The following is a 20,829-nucleotide window of genomic DNA, read 5'->3' as shown; positions in this document are numbered from 1 at the left end:
GGATGGGGGCTTTGTGGTGGAAGTTCAGGACTCAGTCATTGCTGTAGTGAAAAATCTTCTGTCTGAACTTCAGTGGCTAAAAGGCGACCTGCTTCTTGGCTGAGATGGGCAAACTTGCTCTAGCTCCCTCTTCTTTCCTTGCACTCACACATATTACATTTCTAGGAGGAGAAACCATTTTTTACTCTCCTTGATGTTTTTTTCTTTAATCCAGATGACAGTCGTGCTCGAACTGATGTTACCTTTGGGCTGGAATAAGCATACTTAGCATTTGAGCAGATTTTCTCGCCTGGAGATCTCGAACTGCTTGGTCAGCATTTCACCAGCGAGTCTGTCCATGGGTACTGAAGTATGGTTACCTTTACGGTTCACTGGAGCTGGCAGAGTTCCCTACTTCATGTCATGGCTGTCCACTAGCAGGAGCTGTGTATTTCTCACTCCTACTCTGCCCTTCTTCCCCAGTGTTCCTCTGGAGTAGAAGCAGGTCCTTGTCCCATTTCCTGTGGCCTGTTTCTTCAGAGACTTCTCCTTTGCAGCCTTGGAGAAGGGGGTAAGTCTCAGAAGGGATATAATTGGAAGTGGCTTTGCACATTGGTGAGGCTGAGAGAAGAACGTTGTCTTTAACTCTGCTGCTACTCACTTTGAATCCAAGGAGGGAATATCAGTGTAGTTGTAGCGTTTTAGTGGAAGCAGAGGTCCTGCTGCAGCCTTGCCTGCGCAGTCCTCACCTGAAATGGCTGTGAGGTTTTGAGAGACAGTCATGTTCCGGCAATCCCCTGCCCTCTAGGTGTCTGCTGGGTCACTGTGTTCTTTTCTCTGTTTAATATGAACAAGAGCTTACTCTTACTTCAGAGTTATACTTAACGCCTTGTTTCTTATTCTCTTTCAGATCACCAGAAACTGGAACGTGAAGCTCGAATCTGCCGACTTCTAAAGCATCCAAATATTGGTAAACCTCCTTGGGCTCAGAGGGCTGGGGCTGAGAGAGGAGTAATGTGTCTCATCTAGTGCTCTGTAAGACAGCGGATGTATTCTGAATGTTCATGACAGCTCATCAAACTTGCCTGTTGAAATCACTTCAGTTTCTCTCTGACGAATTCTGCATATGACCCAGTCCCATTCCCTTAGCATCCTGGCCCAGGTGTTCACCAAAGCCTGCTGTGTTCCTGTCCACTCACCCGTGCAGAGCTGTCCCTGTTCCTTGGGTGACACGCAACTCTTGTCTGCTCATCTGACATTCTGCAATGGGAGTGAGCTGTTCTGTGTGTTTTCCCCACATCTGTCTTCTGTTTGCTCTTCTTGGCACTTTTTGATGTATCCATTTAAGTGCTGTAGTCAGTGACATCCCCAAAGTTAAAGGAGAGTGGGCTAATATGTCAGCTCTTGTCATTACAGTGGCTACTTACTCTAAAAACAAGAGACTGAAAACAAATTGCCCATTTTGGCAGTGGTCAAAAAAAGAGTAATGGAGTGAAGGGAATAGTTTTGTCTAAAAATACAGGAAGAGGCAAAATAAGGCACAGCTTCAAACCAAAACTACATTATTTACTGAATTGTAGAGAGAAGGCATGGATTTTTATCTAGTTCTAAAGCGTCATGGAAATTTGTACTAAGTTTTCTTCTGGAGAAATTTCACATTGCTGGAAGTTGCTTTGAGCAAAAAATTTGGACCATTAATAATCCCCTTTTTAGGATCTTTAAATAAATAAAGCCTCTAGGATCCTAGCTAAGGTCCAATATGAGTAAGTTTATTTAAGATAACATTAAGAAATACCAAACTGCCACCTTCAACCAAACCACTGTTAAGTATCCCTGTCTAGGAAACCTGTGATGCATTACACTGTCTTTCTTTTGCATAACCCTATCTGTCAGTGTAGATAACATTTTAAGGGCATCTGTCTGGTCTCCTGACTTTCAGTTTTGTAATCATTTGCTCCTATTCTCTGAAGGCCTGAGAGACAAAAGGTGCCTTACAGCATACCGCATGGACTAGCATTTGTAGCCTATTCCGTGTGTGGTGGTGAAGCAATTTCCAGAAGCTCAGGACCTCACCAAACGCAATGTGCTTTAGTAGCAGCTTTTCAGCAGAAAGAGCTTTGTTGCATCTGAGTGTAGCTGTGGAGATATGACAGAGGAGAGGAGCAGTGGCCACCTTCTACAGTCATTTGCATTGATGAATAGATTGTCTGGTAAAATTATCACTTGGCAATACTCAGAATGACTAAAACTCGTATTAGCTAGTTATCGAGCTTCGTTTGCCCCGTAAGACTTGTTGCACTTAGTTTAGTAGGTGATGTCACTTTTATTTTGGCCTAAACTTCGCTTCCATCATCTGTCCTTTTTAGCATTTCTTACATCTTGTCTTGCCTGGCCTCTCACAGAATAAATCTTAAATGCAAGAGGAAAACTGCTTTTTTAAGGAAGTTGGACTGAAAACAGAAACTTATCACATTCCTGGTTCTATTCTATGGCTTCTTCCTCGTCTGTAAGGAGTGGCAATGCTTGTCTCCTGTTATACTGTGGCTTGGAAAAGACAGTTTGAGAGAATGTCAGTGATTCTTGCATTTTCTACAGAGCATTTCTTGTTTTCCTAGAAAGAACAGTTCTTCTTTTAAGATAAAGAGACTAGTCATTCTAAACTCAACAGGTGGTCACAAAAAGCAATAAAGAAGTTTTATGCCTACAACACAGGATCAAAGAGGGTTGAATAAGACCTTGGGAAGTTGTACGGTCCGTTCAGCAGTCCTGTGAAAACCTTTTATACCTGACTGGTTCCAGGCATATTTGTTCTTAAAAACCTTTAGTGCTTCCACAGCCCTTAGTGGCAATCTTTCAAGTGTTTAATTTTTCTGTCAGTTAGATGTTAGAAAAAACATACTTTGCTGCTTGTTGTTTCTAGTTCTATCCAGAATATATGTGGAAAGTAGGTTTTTTTTCTTGTAATAGTCCTTTACATATTTGAAGACTATTATCGTGTCTCTTTTTAGTCATCTTTTTCTTCAGACTAAACAAACCCAGTTCTCTCAATCTTCTCTCATATGTCATGTTTTCTAGACCTGTAGTATTTTTTTTTTTTCTTTCTCTTTTTTTTTTTTTTTTTCCCCTTCCCTGGCCTCTCTCCAGTTGCTTCATATCTTTCTAGAAATGTGATGCCTAAAACTGGACATAAGATTCGAACTAAGGCCATGCCAGTGCTGACTAGAGAGGGAAGAATTGCTTCACCTGTCCTACCAAAGATCCTCTTGTTTTATACATCAACCGGTGAAACTTGCCATTTAAATATATTGATGATGCACATTTGTCTTCTGATGCATTATTGCTCCTGACTACTTTCTGCAGAACTCTTGGCAAGCACATAATTTTTCCATCTCGTATGGGTGAGGATTCCTATTGAAGTGTACATTACATTTGTCTTTATCAAAACAAATAGGAAGAAATCCACTCTCTGGATTCCCCCTCAAATTTGTCAAGACTATTTTGATTTATCTTCTGATAGTGTAATAGGGTTGCAACTCCCCCCACAGGAACGTGATCTTTAATAACAATGCCATATATTGCATCATGTAGGTAATTAATAACACTGTTGGACTCTGGAGGAAGTCTGAAGATATCGCTTGATACGTTGTTCCAGTTTGGCAGTGATAAATTTTTAGTATGTTTTTTTTCAGTGAGTTGTCCGCACCATTGTAAGCTAGTTACGAATACACGTTCTTTTTCAGTTCCTTATGGAAATAGCACTAAGATATTGTTAGAAGCCATGCTGAAGTCCCGATGCTACATGCGTTGTTGCTTCCATATTCCTTGGACTTGTCATAGAAGGGAAACATGTTCTGACATAGCGGCAGGTTTTTTCATTGAAATGTGTATTAGCTGTTACAGTCACGTAGTTACTGCCGTTCTATGTTGTAACCTCTTCTGGATGGGTGCTTGGTGTGTTGCCTTAGTGTGAGCCATGCTAGTAACACTGCACCAATCCTGAAGAATTCTGCAGATTTTGCAGGTGCTTTAATTTTCCCATTAAGTTTTGCTGTTACTGTTTTTGTTGCACACTGTATTGCAGCATGTTCTGCTCTTGTACAGTGACCTGAGCCTCTAGTGAGTCCAGGGCAGAGGACTGAAAGTTAGGACTCTGTGAGGTGGGCTGCTTTTCTCTCCTGCCTGTACACAGCATATAAAGCAAACCCATTGTTGAATTTGTTGTTCTTATCCATTTGCTGCAAGACAGTTGGTTCTGCTGCAGAGGTTCTGGACTGCAACATACTGACCATAACACTGCTACTTGATAAAGCAAAGATTACTTTAGGTACAAAATAGTGGTTATATTTCCATTTGCTGTTTCTCTTTGTGAAATGACTACTTTCTGAGTTACATTAACATGCCTTCATCAAATCTCAGCCCTAATTATAGGCTATTGCTCTGTAATTGGGTGTTTTGCTTGTCTTTAGGTGCACATTATGGCCAAGGTAATCACAGTGGAGTAATCCTTCTAAGAGCTTAGTGTTGCAGTAAGATTTTTTTTTAGTCTGGACAGAAGAAATTTGACTTGAGGCAATCCAATTTCCAACTCATGGTATGTACCGTGTTCTAATTGCAAACCATTCATTTGAATGTGTCATTATAGCTAGTCACCTCAGACTTTAGTTCAGTAGAGGAAGGACTTCTTTCCCTAACTTTTAACTTTTTTTTTTCCTCCTCCTGACAACTTTCTAGAGTATTTTGCATTCTGATCCAGAGAAACCACTTGCCAGCCATGCTCACCAAAGACAGCAGATTTGGATGGAGATCAGTCAGTGATCCATTCACTCCATCCTTTTTTAAAGGCAAAAAAATGATGCACCTATTACTGAGGAAATGAGAGTGTTAGAGAGGCAGAAGGCAACATCATTAAAACCCTACTGTCTGTAGGCAGATAAAATGCCTCTGGAAGTTAGCACGAGTCATGGCTCTATGGGGAATTCCACTTCTTGAGCAACTTACTGTTCCAGTGGTTCACTTATCTATGAATCTTATGGGCATTTGACATGAACGTGTTTGGGAACACGTAGAAGAGAATGATATGGCTCTCTTCTCTCCTGGTCCATGCTTTGCAGGAAAGAAGCAGGTTTCTTTAAGCATACTCATAGCTGTGACTCTTCATTTGCAGATGCTTTCCTGATTGTGCCACTGAAGCTTGTGCAGTGTTTAAGATAAAATAAACTTCACCATTGTCTTCTGTTTGTTGTAGACCTAAACTTACAGTGTATTAAATATTGACTCTTGCTTACTGGAACAGCTCTTATGGTCTTCCGCTTAGTTATAAACTTAACTTCAGTCATTCTGTGTACTTGGTTTTTAATTCCTGTAATTTATTCACTACATAGGGATTCTATTGTGGAGAATTCTGTTTTTTTCCTGTGCTTCCTGCTACCCATCAAATATTAAAGCAGTGACAGAGTTAGGAACCCCAGCATCTTCCTGCAGGCTTGTTTAGCGCATATGTGTAGTTCAGCACAGCACTGAACATGACCTTGACTCCTACAGCAATAATGATGCAAAATTTGATTTAAAAATCCTCATTCATAGTTGTGAAAACTCTTCTCTAGCATTGTAGTATTCTACAAGAGCGGGATTGCGGCTTACTCAGTGCATCGTGAAGTCTACTCTGTGCATTGATGTTTGTCCACCCTGTTGTTAGGTGTTGCCCTTCTCCTCCTAAATGTTCTTTGTTACACCAGTCTAAATATGTGCCTCCTCTTTGGTTCTGTCACCAGATGATCTGTACTCTTAGATATCTTTAACCCAACTGTACAAAAGTAGTTCTTTAATATCTTTTGTTCATAGTTCAGACTGAGCATTTCTGGTCAGTTATTGTGTCTCAGCTCATGGCAACCTTTGCTTGAAGAACTGCGTGCACTTAGGTCTAGAATAATAAAAATAGATATTTTAGGAGAGGCTGGTAGTGGCCCAAGAGCCAGAGCCAAATTCTGTTTCTGATTTCTGCCTTCATATTCTTTGCTGAACTGCTTCAGAGTTAATTTCTTTGAGGGAATTTATAGCAGTAGTGAAATGCTGTCCTCAGCATCTGTCAGAATTATTGCTTTTTCAGGTTTTTCCTACTTCTAACTTTTTCTCCAAAATATACTTGCACTTGAATTCTTTTTATTTTAACTTGTATCTGTTGGCTTCTTTCAGCATAAACCACAATTTTGGACACATCCTTATTTTAAATGGGAAGAAAACGGTATAGAAATTTACTGTGAATTAGAAGAATGTCTTTTGACTCAGTTCAGTTTTATTTCCCTTGACGAGTGGTCTGTCCTTCTACACCTCTGTCTTATGAGAGTGATTTTGATGGATGTGTATAAAAAAAGGCTTCCAGTTTGTGTGCCCCTACGTGATGGTTACGATCAAGGTATGGATTGCTGCAAGAACCAAGCACGATGCTGTGCTTCTGTGTGCAGCTCAGCTGGAGAATCCCACAACACTTGTAACTAACCTGGGTGGGAAACGGGGTGCATTGATCATGTCTGCAGACCTAATACTGAATTTGTTATCTTCGTGGGATCAGCCGCAACTTATGGTTCACTCATTCCTCATTTTGAGATACGACTCTTGATAAGCAGGCCCTCGCTTTTCCCTCTCTCCTGCCACTTGGAGTGTTTTCCTATTACCTTCTCCTTAACAAGACATTTGAATTGCTTACTTAGTGAACAAGAAAAAAAACGTAGGCTGTGTTTTGCTGTAAACAGCAGATTTCCTTGTTTTCATTTGGCTGCAGACATCCAGACTGCCTTTGCAATTGGGACAGAAAGGATGTTATGTGCAAAGAATAGTTAAAATGCTGGGGATTCTCCAGTGGTTTGGCCGCGCTTGCTGCCCTGTGGAAGCTCAGTGATTTCCAAGTGGGATGCTCCTGTGCCTGGCCTGTTGTTTAAAGCTACTGCCCTGGGATTTCTGCTGCTTTTCTTGGGTGAAACTGGTGCGGAGAGGGGATGATGTGGGGATCAGGGGAGAAGAGACCTTGTAGCAGGAGTTATGCTGCATGGCTTTCTCAGTTACTCAGCAGCTTCTCCTTGAAAGTGTCATAGGGCTGCCCAACAGGAGAGCAAGTTGCTGTGCTACCGAAGAGGTCGAACAATTATGTTCTTGGCCTTGTGCCTTTAACTGCCCTCCTCTTCCTCCCTGCTCTCCCCCCTTGCCCACCCCCAAAAAAACCCAACCACCAAACACTTAAAGAAAACCCCCAAACAGAATATCAGCTAGAGTGCATTCCTGATGGAAAGTTTGAGCCTTGGAGCTGCAAGTTACCGTTTATTATTTCTGGTCCCTGCACTGTTAGGGATTTAGGTGAGTACCCATGCATGTCTGAGAGGAGGCTCCCCGAAACCCCAGGCAGTCCAGATTTTTGTTTATCATTCTGATTCCCCCAGTTAAACAATAGTCAGTGAAAGAAGTTATTTACCTCTTCTTGTTTTCTGCTTTTTCTACATCCTTTTCCTATAGCTTTTCCTGTAGTTTTAAGAAAAATGTTTCTCTGTAATCCTTCACAAATTGGGAATGGAGTAACATTTGCTTTTTCTTCCTCGCCAGGGGATATATTTATTCTGTATGTCTTTGTGGTCTGTACTGGAGAGGCATTTGGATTCCATTATTCATCTCTCTAGCTGCGAGATTTATTTGTATGCAAGCAATCCCTTAAAAAAAAAAAAGGTGGGATGGTGGCCAGACTCAGTGCACTCAAACTTAAAGGTATTGCAAAAGTCGTAGCAGAAGGATTCTCCTACTTGTTTGGGTTTTTTTTGGTTGTTTTTTTTTTTTTTTTGTCCCCCTCTTTAGTTGGAATAGTGTTGAGGAAATGGAAGGAGCCTCCTTTGGGGTTCCCCCTGCCCGAGCACCAAACAGAGCGGAGGGACTGCTGCGCTCTGGTGAAATTGTGCAAGCGACCACTTGCCTTTTGAACAGAGCTCGCCTCTGTGGCAAGGTTTCATGACTGTCCTGGGGAATGTGAGAAAGGAGTTAGGAAAATCAGGTTAATATAGCAAGGGTGGGGGTTGTCAGGCAGAGCACCTGCCTGCGTGGGCAGGAGCACTGCTTTGCAGCAACAAAGGCTGATTCCTTCCTGATGGCAGAAATGTGTGTAGCAAAGTTGCAGAGCCTGTATCAGACACCTAAAATTTGTCACAGCCTCTATCTTTATTTTATTAATTCTAGTAAAATGGGTGTGTCTTTTCTTTGAGGTACCAATAAGTTGGCTTGTTATTATTTTGAGGGTTTTTAGAAAAAGCTCTCATATAATACTAGAGGCTATCAAAAGTACTTTGCTTATCTGGTATGTGGATAATCGGAAATTATTAGTAACAATTCTGAATGGTTGTGATTGCACTGTTATCAGGAAAGTAGGAAATATTCCTGCTAATGCACTCTTTTGGCTCATGTAATGTTTAAGTAGGGCATACTAAATGTTACGTATCATGTGCTGAACTTCAGCCTTTCAATCCAGACATTGCAAAATCAAAGGAAAAACATTTAGTTGGCACTGAAATGTTTTTTAAAAAATACTTTGTTTTCTTTTTTTTTTCTTTTGCTTTTTACCTCTGCAGAAGGACCAGTTTCTTAACAGGAAAGATACTCTTCTCCCTACAACTTCTTTCTAGACTGAATTTCTGCGCATAAGGGAATTTCCTCTGACTTGGGACCGTGTATGGCAGAAAAGGCACTACTTTAACCTCAGTTTTTAGGGCTGGAGTATCAGAAAGGTCATAGTGAGAACAGTGGTGATGGGGGGAAAAAACCCCACTTCTGTGGACATGTGTGCCTTTTCATACCTGTTTGGCCTTCTCCTTGTCTCTCCTTGCAGACCCTGCAGCAGCTTGGTTCTACCTGAATCAGAGCAGAGTGTTAGCAAGCCCTGCTTTTACTTCCGTTTTCCAAAGCTTTAAAACTGCAATTGATGTGAAAATGCTTTGGGCTTGGGGAGGTTACAGCAAGCTGGTGTATATCCAGCACACTGTGACCTCTGTGTGTCGGATTTGGAAGGAGGAGGAGGGAAAGAGTCCACGTTCCTAAAGGGACTGGTTAACAGCAGTGTGCTATGTCCTCTTAGCTAACTGTCCTGCTGCTGTTAGTCACTGCTCTAACAAAGCTGGTCATTAGCTGCTGGAGCAGATGATTTCTGGAGGATTATTTGCGTTATACAACTTAATGCTTTTTAATAGCAAATTTTTAATTAAAAGGAGAGTCCTTTTGGAAGCAGGCTGAGCAGCTGCAGCTGAATTCTGTGTGTTTAATGTAATTAGAGAAACAGCTGGGGTGGGAGCTGAGCACCCAGCTCACAGGCAGTTGCAGGTTGGTGGTGGCTCCTCGCGGGACAGGTGTCCTGAGTGATGTGAACTGTGCGGGAAGTGTCCTGGTGCACAGCCAGGCTCGGAGGTGGTTGGGACAATTCCCTTCTTGGCTTCCCAGGCTGGTGAGCAGCTGGGGAAGCAGAGAGTGGGTGGTAGCCATCTGTGTCAATTCACTTGTCACTTATGCTGCTATGGACAATAGTGCTCAGTTTGCAGTCTGTTGGGCCATGTGTATTTGTACCTATAGTTTCAGCATCTCCGGGCACAGTGGAGAATACTTTGGAAGAGGGCATCAGGCAGGTTTTAGCCTCCAATTGTATTCTGCTTTTTCTGGCATGCGCTGTCTCTTGAGATATGCCCCTCGTGGTATCTCTTACCTCCTCCCTTTCTCCATGATACAGGCAAATATCTGATGTCTGATTGGAAACTGCTGAGAAGTGAAATTGTGGCTGTTTCTAATAAGCAACTGCCCTTTAAATAGCATTGTTCTGTCCAGAAGATTCCAGAGCCCTTTTGAGTTTACAGTGTGAAAGCTGTGTGAAAGAGTTACTGCATTGCAAGTACTATGACCCAGGAGATGACTAGAAATCTCTGTTGTTTTGTATTGGCTCTGCTGCAGGTACTGCAACACGGGCAACTTAATTCAGGAGCCCCGAATATATTATAATCACAGCACGCGATGTGTGGTGGTGCAGAGGTAGTTGGCTAATAGCGCCCTTTATGTTCCCGTAATATCCAAATGTTTTACACTTAGGAACACCAGTGAACCTAGATTTAGCAGACAAGATTACCCTACCCTGTAGCATGAACACTATCCCTAAGGACAGGCAAAGACCATTGGTATGTAGGAACAAGTGTATTTCAGCCCGTGTTACCTTTTCCTAAGCAGAGAAGAGTAACTGCAAAGTGGAGATACTGGGAATTGTCCCATTAAATTCTTTTTCTGCTTGTGTACTTGCCTTTTGCTGTGACTTCAGTAACTACTTTGCTTTTCAAGATTTATTTGCAGGAGGTTTCCCGAAATCACCCTGCGTTACAAGAGCCTGCCTGCCCCAACCATCGGCTGAGCTTCAAGGCAGCCCTGCTCCACTGTTTGCTGTGGATGTGGAATACAGGGGAATATTCATCCTGGGGCTTATGTTGCAGCGAGAGATGCTGCTGGCTTGTTATGCTTGACATAAGAGTAAAAAGATAATATTCAGCGTGCTGGGCAGAGTGAAGGGAAGAGGTGGGTCAAATCTAGGCTAGGTGTAATATGTGTTTGTGACCCCAGTATCGATTGGCCTGTTACACGTGACTTTTCAAAAATGAAATGCCTGTTGCTTTTCAATGTCTTTTTATGTTCCTGTAGTTCAGGTGGACTTTTGTAAAGACTGAAAGTTCTTTTCAGATTTCTTCATATTTCACTTCAACTTTTGCGTTCAGAGTCTTGCTTTGCATGACTCAGCAGCGACGTGCATTGGTTGTGAGGCTGGTACAGTCTGTTATGAGGGAGATTTTCCTCCTGTGCTCAGTTGCTTCGTGTCACACGTGGACATCAGAGAGCTGTGGCTGCCTGTACAAGCTCACTTTTTCTCAGGCAGGGAATGCAAACCACGTGGCATGACTGTTACTATATTGCAGTTTCTCACAAAAATCTTAATTTTCTGTATTTAATATTGTAGCTTATTGATATTATTTCTTTCTAAAATAATAACTGTATGTGAGGATTTTGAAACACTTTGAAGTATCAGCTTGAAGTTTTGTTCTTGAGGCAAGATTTCCAGCAAGACTTTGAAGACAGCAGCCAGAGAAAAGTAGTATTTGTAGCATATGTTCTTAAAAAGTGCTTGAACTCCTGGTACCCATCTGCTGTTAGGTTCAGTAATCGCAGCACAGCCACTCACTGTGGTGTCAGGCTCTTTGCAAGTGCTCTGGATTGCATTAGGGCCTCAGACCTGACACACACACCCACACAAGACAGAAGATAATTTGGGTAACTTGCATTAAGGCAGTGTTGAAGATCTGAGGTTTTGGGGAGAGGGAGTGGTTTGGTCTCACTGTTTTTCTGTTGTTAGTTATTTTTTCCAAAAGGCCAGCTTTGTGGGAGATGCTTTTTGTACAGGTAAGAGTAGTTTACATAGGATGAGGCTGAAGAGGAAACTGAGGGAAGAAAAGGATGCTAAAACCAGTTAGCTAGGTTGTGCCTTGTGTGTAGCGATGCACTGCAGCTCTTTAACTGTGCAGAGTTACAGGTGTGAATTTAAAGTTGGAGGGACTGTTTTAGGTAGCAGTCTCTCATTACCCTTGATGCAGTACCACTACAGTACCAGTCAGGACTGTGTATGGGGAAAGTCAGGCTTTTTTTGAGTCCTGCTGAAAACATTGTTTCATCAAGATGCTGTATTGAAACCACTGCTTATCTCTGCCAGAATTGATGTGCTTCTTGGAGGTATCATCCAAGTGGTGATGCACACTTTCTGCTGACTGACCAGCTAGTATTGTTGCAGAAGTTGTTTCTACCCAACAGTCTGTGACTGATTCTGCTCCTTTGGATAGCATTTGTTCTGGCATTGCTTACTAGTGCTGTGGTTTTTTATTTATTATTTCTGAAATTATCTGTAAGACTTGACAGTCTTAGAAAATTAGATGTACTTGTGACCTCTACAAGCCCTCTCTGTTCTTTGTGTGGATGGGACTTTTTTCTATGCTTTGACTAAAACCTTAGGTGAAGTCTTTCGCCATATCCTGTAACTAATTTAATGCTGTGTTGTCTGGCTTGCTTCTGTTTTCTTTCTTACTCCTCTCTCCTTGTCTGTTCTTGCTAACCACTGTAGTAAGTGCTCTTTCATCCATCAGAGACCTTTGACATGGGAGCAGTCATCAGGTGGCCCTGAGCGTGCGTGGTGTTGGCAGAGACTGATTTCCTACGTCTGTAAGAATCCCTGTGTTAAGAGTGTTTGACTAGGAAGGAAATATGTTTTGAATAGCTGCTTCTGGGCAACAGAATCAGCTAATAGAAATAATGTACGTCATTTTCCAGTGAACAGAGTGAGATCAAGTTATTCGGCAAGTACTGGACTCTTTTGTAGTGTGATTGTCTTTTGGAAGACCCTGTGTGTTGCTGTTGTGCAACTTCCCTGCTGCTGCAACTTGAGACTCCCTGTGATGTGTGAGTTTGTCTAGCCTGCTGCGCTAGACATGGATGTCACTGCTCCCCTGACAAAAGCAAAAAAGGAGTTCTGTAGTATTTTGGAAAAAAAGATTAACTGAATTAATACTTTTATTTTTAATTCTCTGTTTTCTTATCATGGATAGTCAGATTGCCAAATCCCATAGATTTGGGTATCCTTTACCCTTCAGCATCTACATGTGATTACATTTTTCACACATTTTTTGTCAACAAGGTTACATAGGCATGAGCAGCCTGTGTGAGCTCTGCTCAACTGCTTGGTTGAAGCTGATCTACTGGTAGTAATGGAGATGTTAGATGGTGTGTCAGGGCCAGCAGCCTGTAGCACAAATGGGATCTCCTTTTCATGGGAGAATGTCTGAAACAGAGAACAGCCCAATACTTGGGTTCCTGTTAACCCACTCTTGGAACTGGCCATTTGGGAACTTGTGTCCTGCCTTCAGGCAGAGGGCACTCACATAGGACATCTTTAAAGCAAAGAGGGCTCTGTACTGTCTGGAAGGTGGAGGTATCAGATGGTGTCTGATCTTTATGATGAATGTTAACACAATGTGGATAATATTATGAACCGAAGTGGAGAGGAGGCCAAGAAATTTTTCAAGTACTTGACATGAGCTAAAGGTGGTGGAGTTATGTCTGAATATATGCCACTTCGTAGGCTGACAGTGGTTTTGGAGCAGGCAGATCGTGTATTGGAGAGCAGAGCTTTTTACTGGCGTGTCAGCAGGGTGAACCATGGCATCGGAGCTGCCGAGTGCAGTGTCCTTGCTGGTCAGGAAGGCTCTTGTGGTTCTGCGGGAGGGTAGCTAAGCAAAACATTAGGATGAAAGAGCACTTGGTGCTCTTGCTGTTCTGCTACTGGGTATTGCTTTTGTTTCTTCCCATCACCATCGGTATGAAGTAGGTGTCGGCTGGAATTGAAAGTCCCAAGAGTTCTGGTATCTTCAGATTTTTCTTAATCCTTTCTGAGTCCCCTCATTGCCATCCCCCTCCTTACTTTAAGTCTAATGTTTTGAGCTGTTGCTAATTATTTCCGTGCAGGGTGGCAGTGCCTGCTGTCGTCTTTCCTAATAGCTTTTCTGGGTTTTACTGTTCTACCGTTACTCTTTGAGCTTTGTTACCTCAGCAGATTAAATCCTGGGCAGCTTTGGTTCCAGCATTGCTCTGGGCCATCGCGAGGAAGCAGCTCCCTTGTTAAGTTAATGACCTGCATCCTGCTGCCAAGGCCGCCTTTTGCTGTGCAGCCCTAGGGTGATGTACAGCGTCAGTATTTATGAACTGTCTCTGTCCTCCTGTCATGGTTCCTCACCTAAGGATGCAAATAGTGTTTTACTGTCTTTGCAGGCTCTTTCTGCTGCCTCTGCCAGTCTCTGCCAGCTGAATTGCTACTTCCTTCCCTTTTCATAATGTATCTGACAAAATTGCTTTCCTCAGGACAAAGAAATAGCACCAATCAGCTAATTTATGTTTTATTTTCTGATGTAATTTGCTGCCTGCATCTTTATGTCAACGTTTATCGTTCACTATTTCTCACTTGTACCTGCAGACGTGTTTGCTGTTCCTGTTTCATGGCCACTGCTCTCAGCGTGCTGGTGGCTGCGCTCCTCCTCAGTCAGGAGTTCATTCATGCTGCTCTCTTCTCTGCTTGGTGTTTCTTGCAGCACTTCAATGACCTTTCAGATGCCAGAGGAAGGAGAATGCTTTTTCATGCACACCGAGCATCACCAGACATGACCTTATTCGCACATTCAGCTTTCCTTGAAGTTTCTCCATCTGTTCATTCTTCATAAGGTCCCTTCGCAGACTTTTGTCTGTGTCCTGGGCCTCAGCTCTTGTTCTTGTGCCTGTCTCCTGCATTCACCTCAGACAGTCTTGCGCAATGGAGTGAAAACTGCCTTGCACTGGGAATCCAAGCCTCTGTTTCAGCCACTTCCCGTCTTGAATGGAAATCTTTTCTCCTAGGAAATACCATTTTTCTTGCTTGTGTTATTGTAATGCTGTCTCTGCTGGTTTCTGCCAAGTGTTCAGGAGGCAAATTTTCTTGTAAACACAAAGTTGTATTGCACTGAAGTTATTACAAAGCTAACTAAAACTACTTACTTGAAATAAATGTTTTTTTTGCAGCGAATGATTTGAGGAGTGTAGTTCTTAAAGGTGATGTGTGTCTGTTTTCATGCTGTAGGAACAGCATGTTGTGCCTGAAACACCTGCCGTACTGGTACTCTAACTGTACTTGCTTGTTTGCAGCATTATGCTGTGTGGAGTGCTTCTCCCGAACCCCTGTGGTTACAGGCAGTAGAAATGCTAAGGAAAGGAAATTGGTCAAGGGAGCAGCCCAGAGGGCTTGTGAATAAATGCAGGAATAATATAGGAAAGTACAGGTAGAAAGAATAAGGAAATAAATCCTTTTAGGAAAGGTACTGGCAGTGGTCTCTGCACATCTGTGGTACTCTCAGTTTTGAGTTTGTGTTTGCGTGCATGTGGAAGGGTGCCTTAGCGAAGAAGAGTTGCAAGGAGGATTAGAGGAGAGCATTGAGAACGCTTGCAAAAGCTGTTCCGTATGAGGTAGGAGCGCATGCCAAGTGCTAGCTTGAAACGTTCCCAAGATGATGATGGTAGCTGACGTCATGTGCCAATAAGAGGTGCAAACTGACCTCTTGATACTGGCAGAGAGAAAATCATGATGTTGGGAAAAGTCAAAATAGGTCGCCTGTGTTTTATGTGGAGGAGAATGGAAGACGGGGAAAGGAGTCAAAGGTACCATTAAAGTGACAGAGCAGGATAAGGAGCTTTTTCTTGTAGGGATGAGAACGGTAATGTTACTTTGGTCAATACTCGATTACAAGGTGTTGCAGTGACTGACACCCAGACTAATGGCAGCTAGTTGCTGTAGTTGGATGAATCAATAGGGAGGGACTGCAGACAGTCATGTGAAGAAAACAACTCATCCTAGTCAGCATCTGAAGGTTTAGGAATTGAGTCAAATAGGATTGCTAGCTTGTGACTCTGATGGGTAGGGAAAATAGTGAGGTCTTCCAGCAAAGAAGAAAAGCAAAAAGCAGAGGGTAGATAGCAATATGAAATTAAGGACTTAGTTTCTCCTCTTGGGTTAGAATTAGTGCCTAGGTATCCAAGAAACATCAAATAAATTGAGATTTTGATTCAGACAGGAGGAAATGGCACTGTGATGGCTGCATAGATACAATAGTTATTGCCCACGTGTAACATGGGGGAGGGAGGACAGAGCCCCGGAGACTCCAGAATGCCAGGGGATGGTGGCCCATTATGGGGGCAGCCCCATTCCTGCAGGTTAAAGGGGACAAGGTAAGGGAAAAGATGACAGTTAATTTAGGTAGTAGGAGCAGAACTAGGAGGAATAGGAAAGGAAGCTGAAGGAGGATGACATTTTGAGAAGGGGAATGTGATCAGATATGTCAGTGGTAACAAACACATCAGGAAAAATGAGACAAGAAACTGGCTCTGAATTTTGGGTAAGGATTTGGGGTGTAACTCAGAATGAAGCGAGGAAAAGGAAGTGAAGGGAGGGAACTTCAGGGAGCTTTACAGATGAAAGGCAGAAGGGGGATCAATGGCACTGACATGCAGGTGGGGTTGGAAGTCAAATTTTAGGTTGGGGGCTTGTTTGGAGATTCTGAAAAGGGTTTGTTTTGGGAAATAATGGGTGGGAGACACTGCAAAACGTAAGCATGGAGCAAAGAGTAGGCAGATGTGAAAGGAGGATACTGAAGCATTAGGAAAGGAGAACGAACAGGAGGTCAAAGATATTTAGAGTTTGTTTTGACGCTGGGGAGGGGTGGGTGTATGTGAAGGACACCCATCTGTTCCTTTGAGATAACAGAAGGAAATAGGTCACTAAGTGAGCACACAAAGTGAAGGGCATGGAGAATTAATAAACTGATTGGGTTGAAGGAGAACTTGGCTGTGTGCATGAGTTTGATTTGTGAAGTGTCATATTTGCTACATGCTCTGTAAATCTCAATATTTTTATTATGTTTTTGCAGTGCGGCTCCATGACAGTATTTCAGAAGAAAGTTTCCATTACCTCGTCTTTGATCTGTAAGTGTCTGTCTTTGGCTTTGATGCTTCACCAGTGATACAGACACGTGGATGGTTGACTAAGAGTGGAATAAAAAACACCTGCATTAGTATAATTCTCCCGTTCTCTTTTGAGACCTGTAGATACCTCTGGCCTATCTGACAAAAATCCATTGACTGTGTGGTAGGGGCTGGTTCAGGAAGGCTCCTGGCAGCACATGTAGGTGTGGGGTGGCAAAGGACAGCTATCCTGTATAGGGAGGCTGTTTGACTTTTGTCTCTGAGGCAGCCTGGAGGGGGTTGGAAGAGGAATGTTCTGTCCAAGCTTAGCATCTACTAAGCTCTGTAGAGCGGCATGGGCAATTTGTGCCCAGCGTATCACCAGTGTCTTGTATACTGCTGGTGAAATAGCAGTCCAAGGGGTCTGGATGTACCAGTGCTGGTGCCATGGTGGAGGAGTTCTGCCCTGGCTCCCCTGTGCTGCAGGTCCCTACACAAGCTGTGGGAAAGGGCCCAGATGGGTGGCCATGTCTGTCCCGTGCAGCCTTGAGCTAGACGTCCATGGACTCTGTAACCTCCCTTCTTTTGCACTCCAGGGTTACTGGTGGGGAGCTCTTTGAGGATATCGTTGCCAGAGAATACTACAGTGAAGCAGATGCCAGGTAAGACTGTTTCCAGATCCTTCTGTGTATGTGCCACGTGTGGTGGCAAGTGGAAGGAGTTTCTTGACCACTGCTCTGTGCGCGGCTTTGTTATGACACTCTTGCTCCCCATCTGTTAAAAAAACAATTCCTCTTCCTGCTATTAGCATAAACTGTTGTCACCAGTCAGCCTGACTCACTGCAGCTCTAGCCCTTGCCTCTTGCAGACGTTGCCGTCTGTGCTCTTTGCTGGGAGACGCGTTGCTAGCGGCATTGTCTGCCTGACCTTTCTGGTGGTTGGTGGCAGGGTGACCTTAGTGAGCAAATGTAGGGGAGAGATGTCCTGTGGCTGTGAGAGCACTGCCTGCTTGGCCTCTGCCCTCTCCGAGTAGGGCTTCTTCCAGTGACGTGCCATTGCTGTTGGGCAAACCATTTGGTTTGCCTGTGTCTAGGTAACGACTTACGGGGCAGCAGGGAGAGGGGGCTTTGAAGGCTGTGTTCCTGAGGAAGCCCCCTCTGACTGTGAGCTGGTTAGTGCAGTAAAAAAAAGGCACAATATGTGAGAGCAACCTTTATATTTTAATATTAAATAGATATAGAGTTACGCCCTTCTTTTTCCGAGTCTCCCCTCTCTCCCATGCGTGAGCTTCCCGAAATGGCCTGTGCTTGTCCCTTTGTGGTTTATACAGGGTGGGTGTTTTGTGCAGCAGTATCTGAATGTTCTCTGACCCGTCCGTCTGCTGGACACGCAGCATTTGGAATCAAAGCTGGGATTAGACAGCTCCTGTTCTGCTTTAGCAGGGCCTGGGAGTGGCTCAGTGGTGACCTACCACCCCTGCTTATTCTGCACCCGTGTTCTTATCCTGTTCTAACCCTTGCTGGAGCAGGAATTAGGGGAGCCACGAGAGGAGAGGGGTAAGGAAGGAGTAGTGATGCTGCTGCAGGGTGAGCTTGGCAGGCAACACTGTCAGGAAGATCATACTGAGTGCAAGGAAGGGAAGAATATGACCCGATGTGCTGGTGTCGGTACTGCTGTGGAGTCTGTGGGTGCTGATTTGCTTTCCCTGTGGTGCGCTTACAGCCTCTGTCTTCTGGGCATTGCACAATACTTTCAAATGAGACATTGCACTGCACACTCTGCTGTGAGCCATCTGCTGATGAGGAAGGCCAGTGGGCTCATCAGCTCTGATGGAGCTCCTGGCAGAGACGTCTGAGAGCCCTATAGATGTTTTCAGTGGGGTGTACAGATGTTTTAAGCACAGCATCTCGGACAGATTAACAGTCAAGCCATTCTGCCTTGAAGTTGGGACGTTTTCCTTCCTGCTGTCCTTCTTGCCAGTACCTGTTCCCTGAAACTGGAGAGCTGGCAGTGACCGACACTGCTCAGGAAAATTATGGCAGGGTTAGGGGAAAAGGAGAAGTGTCTGTTCCTCTGTGAGCCTTCCTCAGGGTGCTCAGCCCTCTGACTGTCAGCCAGACAGGTCTCACAGTGCCCACAAGATGACAGAGTAAAACTCCTCCCTTTCTCTTCCCATGCCGAGCTGAATTCCAGAGCAGGCTGGGAGAGCGAGGGAGTGAGGTCCGTGCCAATCCGCTGAGCTTGGCTTGCCTGGGACACCTCACACTTTTGCCATTTTTGGCCAGAAAATCTCTCTCGCTCAGACTCAGCTCTGTTCTAATTATACATTTTTGTTTTGGGAGCGGGGAGATACTCATGGACTCCGACCCTGAGGATTGGACTGCCGGCTCCAGAGGGGTGGGAGTAACAAATACACAGTGCTGCTTCTTCCCCTCACCCTCTTCCCATTTTTTCCAGTAGCCAATTTCCCTTCCCTCAAATATTTCACTCATTTTTAAATTTGTTCCCATGAGATTTGTAGAATTCAGGGAAGGGACCAACTGATCCTGCAGTGAGTTCACAGACCTATCTGAGTTGCCCACATCTGGGTGCTTACTGCCCAGCCATAGTTGTCAAAATCACTGCTCCATTCCACATTCACCCTTGGGAGCTGAGTAAATGTTTAGTGGAAGAGATGTTTTCAACCAGAAATCTCACCCGTGGGTGTGTTGCGCTGTCTTTATGCGACAGGTGTAAGTAACGTCTTGCTTTTGCCCCTGTGGTTACAGCAATGAGAGTGGCAGCAACACAGTTTTCTGTGAGCTGGGGGAGCGCAGCACACTGCACTTAACAGGGAATGAGTCTGCTTTTCAGATCACTAACCCCTTAAGTGGGATCTGTACTTAAAAGGCACCCAGCAAGCGTGTGCGCACATTGTGTATGTAAAGTGCTTGAGATGCTGCTCTGAAAGCTTTGCAAACTGGCAGGCACCCAGGAGTCATCATCCTGAATTTGCCAGGGGAGGCTGCTGCTCTCTTAAAAGTTTATTCTTTGCCCGGGACTAGCCCAGCTGAATGTTTCTTAGAGTGGGTCTTGCTTGCCCGATCTCAACTGCTGTTTGCAGATACTTGGGTGCCACCGTTCTCCTGTGTGGAGTGGGCACTGTTAGCTGAAGGAACAAGTAAGATGATGTGTGATGGGGAGGAAAGGAAGGAGGTAATAGGAAGTAGGAGAAAGGCTTTGTGGTCCTGCTGCAGATAGGATGTTCAGCATCCTGTTGCTGAGGGGGCTGGAGATGTCCGGCTATGACAGTACTGAGCTGTGGGTATATCCAGTGGGCACGATGAAGAGATTCAGCCTGGAGTCTTCAACTCTCTCTGGTGCAAGTATAAAAGTTAGGGAACTAATTCTGAAATGACATGAGATGCCCAGTGTATATGTGTGTGTGCATAACTCTGTGTGTCTCTCCCTTTATCTTGCAGCCACTGTATTCATCAGATACTGGAGAGTGTGAATCACATTCACCAGCATGATATCGTGCACAGGGACTTAAAGGTAATATTTCCTCCATGCCACAGAGGAGAGCAGCCAGGGGATCATTGGAAGAGGCAAGACAGGAATACTGTGTTGCCAGCTGGCAGGGTGTTTTTTCACTTGAACTGGGCTCAGGGGTTCCTGAAGCACAAATTCACTCCTTCGGAGTTTTCTAGAGGATATGCTGAACTCCTGACGAAGTTTTCAGCCTTCATGAACCTTGCCAGCTCTCAGCCTCTCTAAGGCAGCTCCAGGATGAAGTAGTTGTGAACTCTGGAGTGCAGTAGGCGTTCAGAGAAACTTCGGTAGGGTTCATTATAATGAAGGACACTTCCTAGTTTGCCACTGAAGACATCTCTAGAGACCTGGGGCAATCTCTGTTCAGTCTGCCAGGATGAGTATGTCTGCACAGAGCATTTATATTTTTATTCTGCACTGTTGCCAAACACATGCCATTGGGCTAGGGCAGAGATGCACAACAAGAATCTTTCGTGCCTTTTCTCTCTTCTCTCATCAGTAGAAGCACTTTTAGTCTAAAACCAAAACTGCTGGCCAATTAAACACTGGGTGAACCAGCCATTTGCCAAATTTTAACACATTTATATAGACCCAGAGCCCCTGCAGTGTAGTTACTTAAACTCTCTTCCCACACAGTGCCAGCTGTACTGGGAGCTGGGCAGGCTCCAGAATGAAGAGGTTTGTGCGGGAAGGTTTATCTGCCCTGCAGCCCTCTCTGTCTAAAGTCGGAATGGTGATGGCCACCAG

General features: G+C 44.1%; 1 protein-coding gene across 14 annotated transcripts in view; it reads left to right on the top strand.

Annotated features, from left to right (window-relative positions):
* Positions 1-20,829, top strand: part of CAMK2G (calcium/calmodulin dependent protein kinase II gamma) — a 121,192-nt gene that overhangs the window by 52,867 nt on the left and 47,496 nt on the right. For all 14 annotated transcript variants that reach the window (XM_086752268.1, XM_086752259.1, XM_086752267.1 and 11 more), the window contains exons 3-6: positions 890-949; positions 16,518-16,572; positions 17,148-17,213; positions 20,013-20,085. In XM_086752268.1, the coding sequence (XP_086608394.1) occupies positions 890-949; positions 16,518-16,572; positions 17,148-17,213; positions 20,013-20,085 (254 nt within the window). The remainder of the gene's footprint in view (positions 1-889; positions 950-16,517; positions 16,573-17,147; positions 17,214-20,012; positions 20,086-20,829) is intronic.

This window comes from Chlamydotis macqueenii, chromosome 7 (genome assembly GCF_036417535.1).
Source record: "Chlamydotis macqueenii isolate bChlMac1 chromosome 7, bChlMac1.mat, whole genome shotgun sequence".
Classification (NCBI taxonomy): Eukaryota; Metazoa; Chordata; class Aves; order Otidiformes; family Otididae; genus Chlamydotis; species Chlamydotis macqueenii.
The sequence above is the reverse complement of the archived record's forward strand: the minus strand, read 5'-3'. Positions and strand labels throughout refer to the sequence as shown.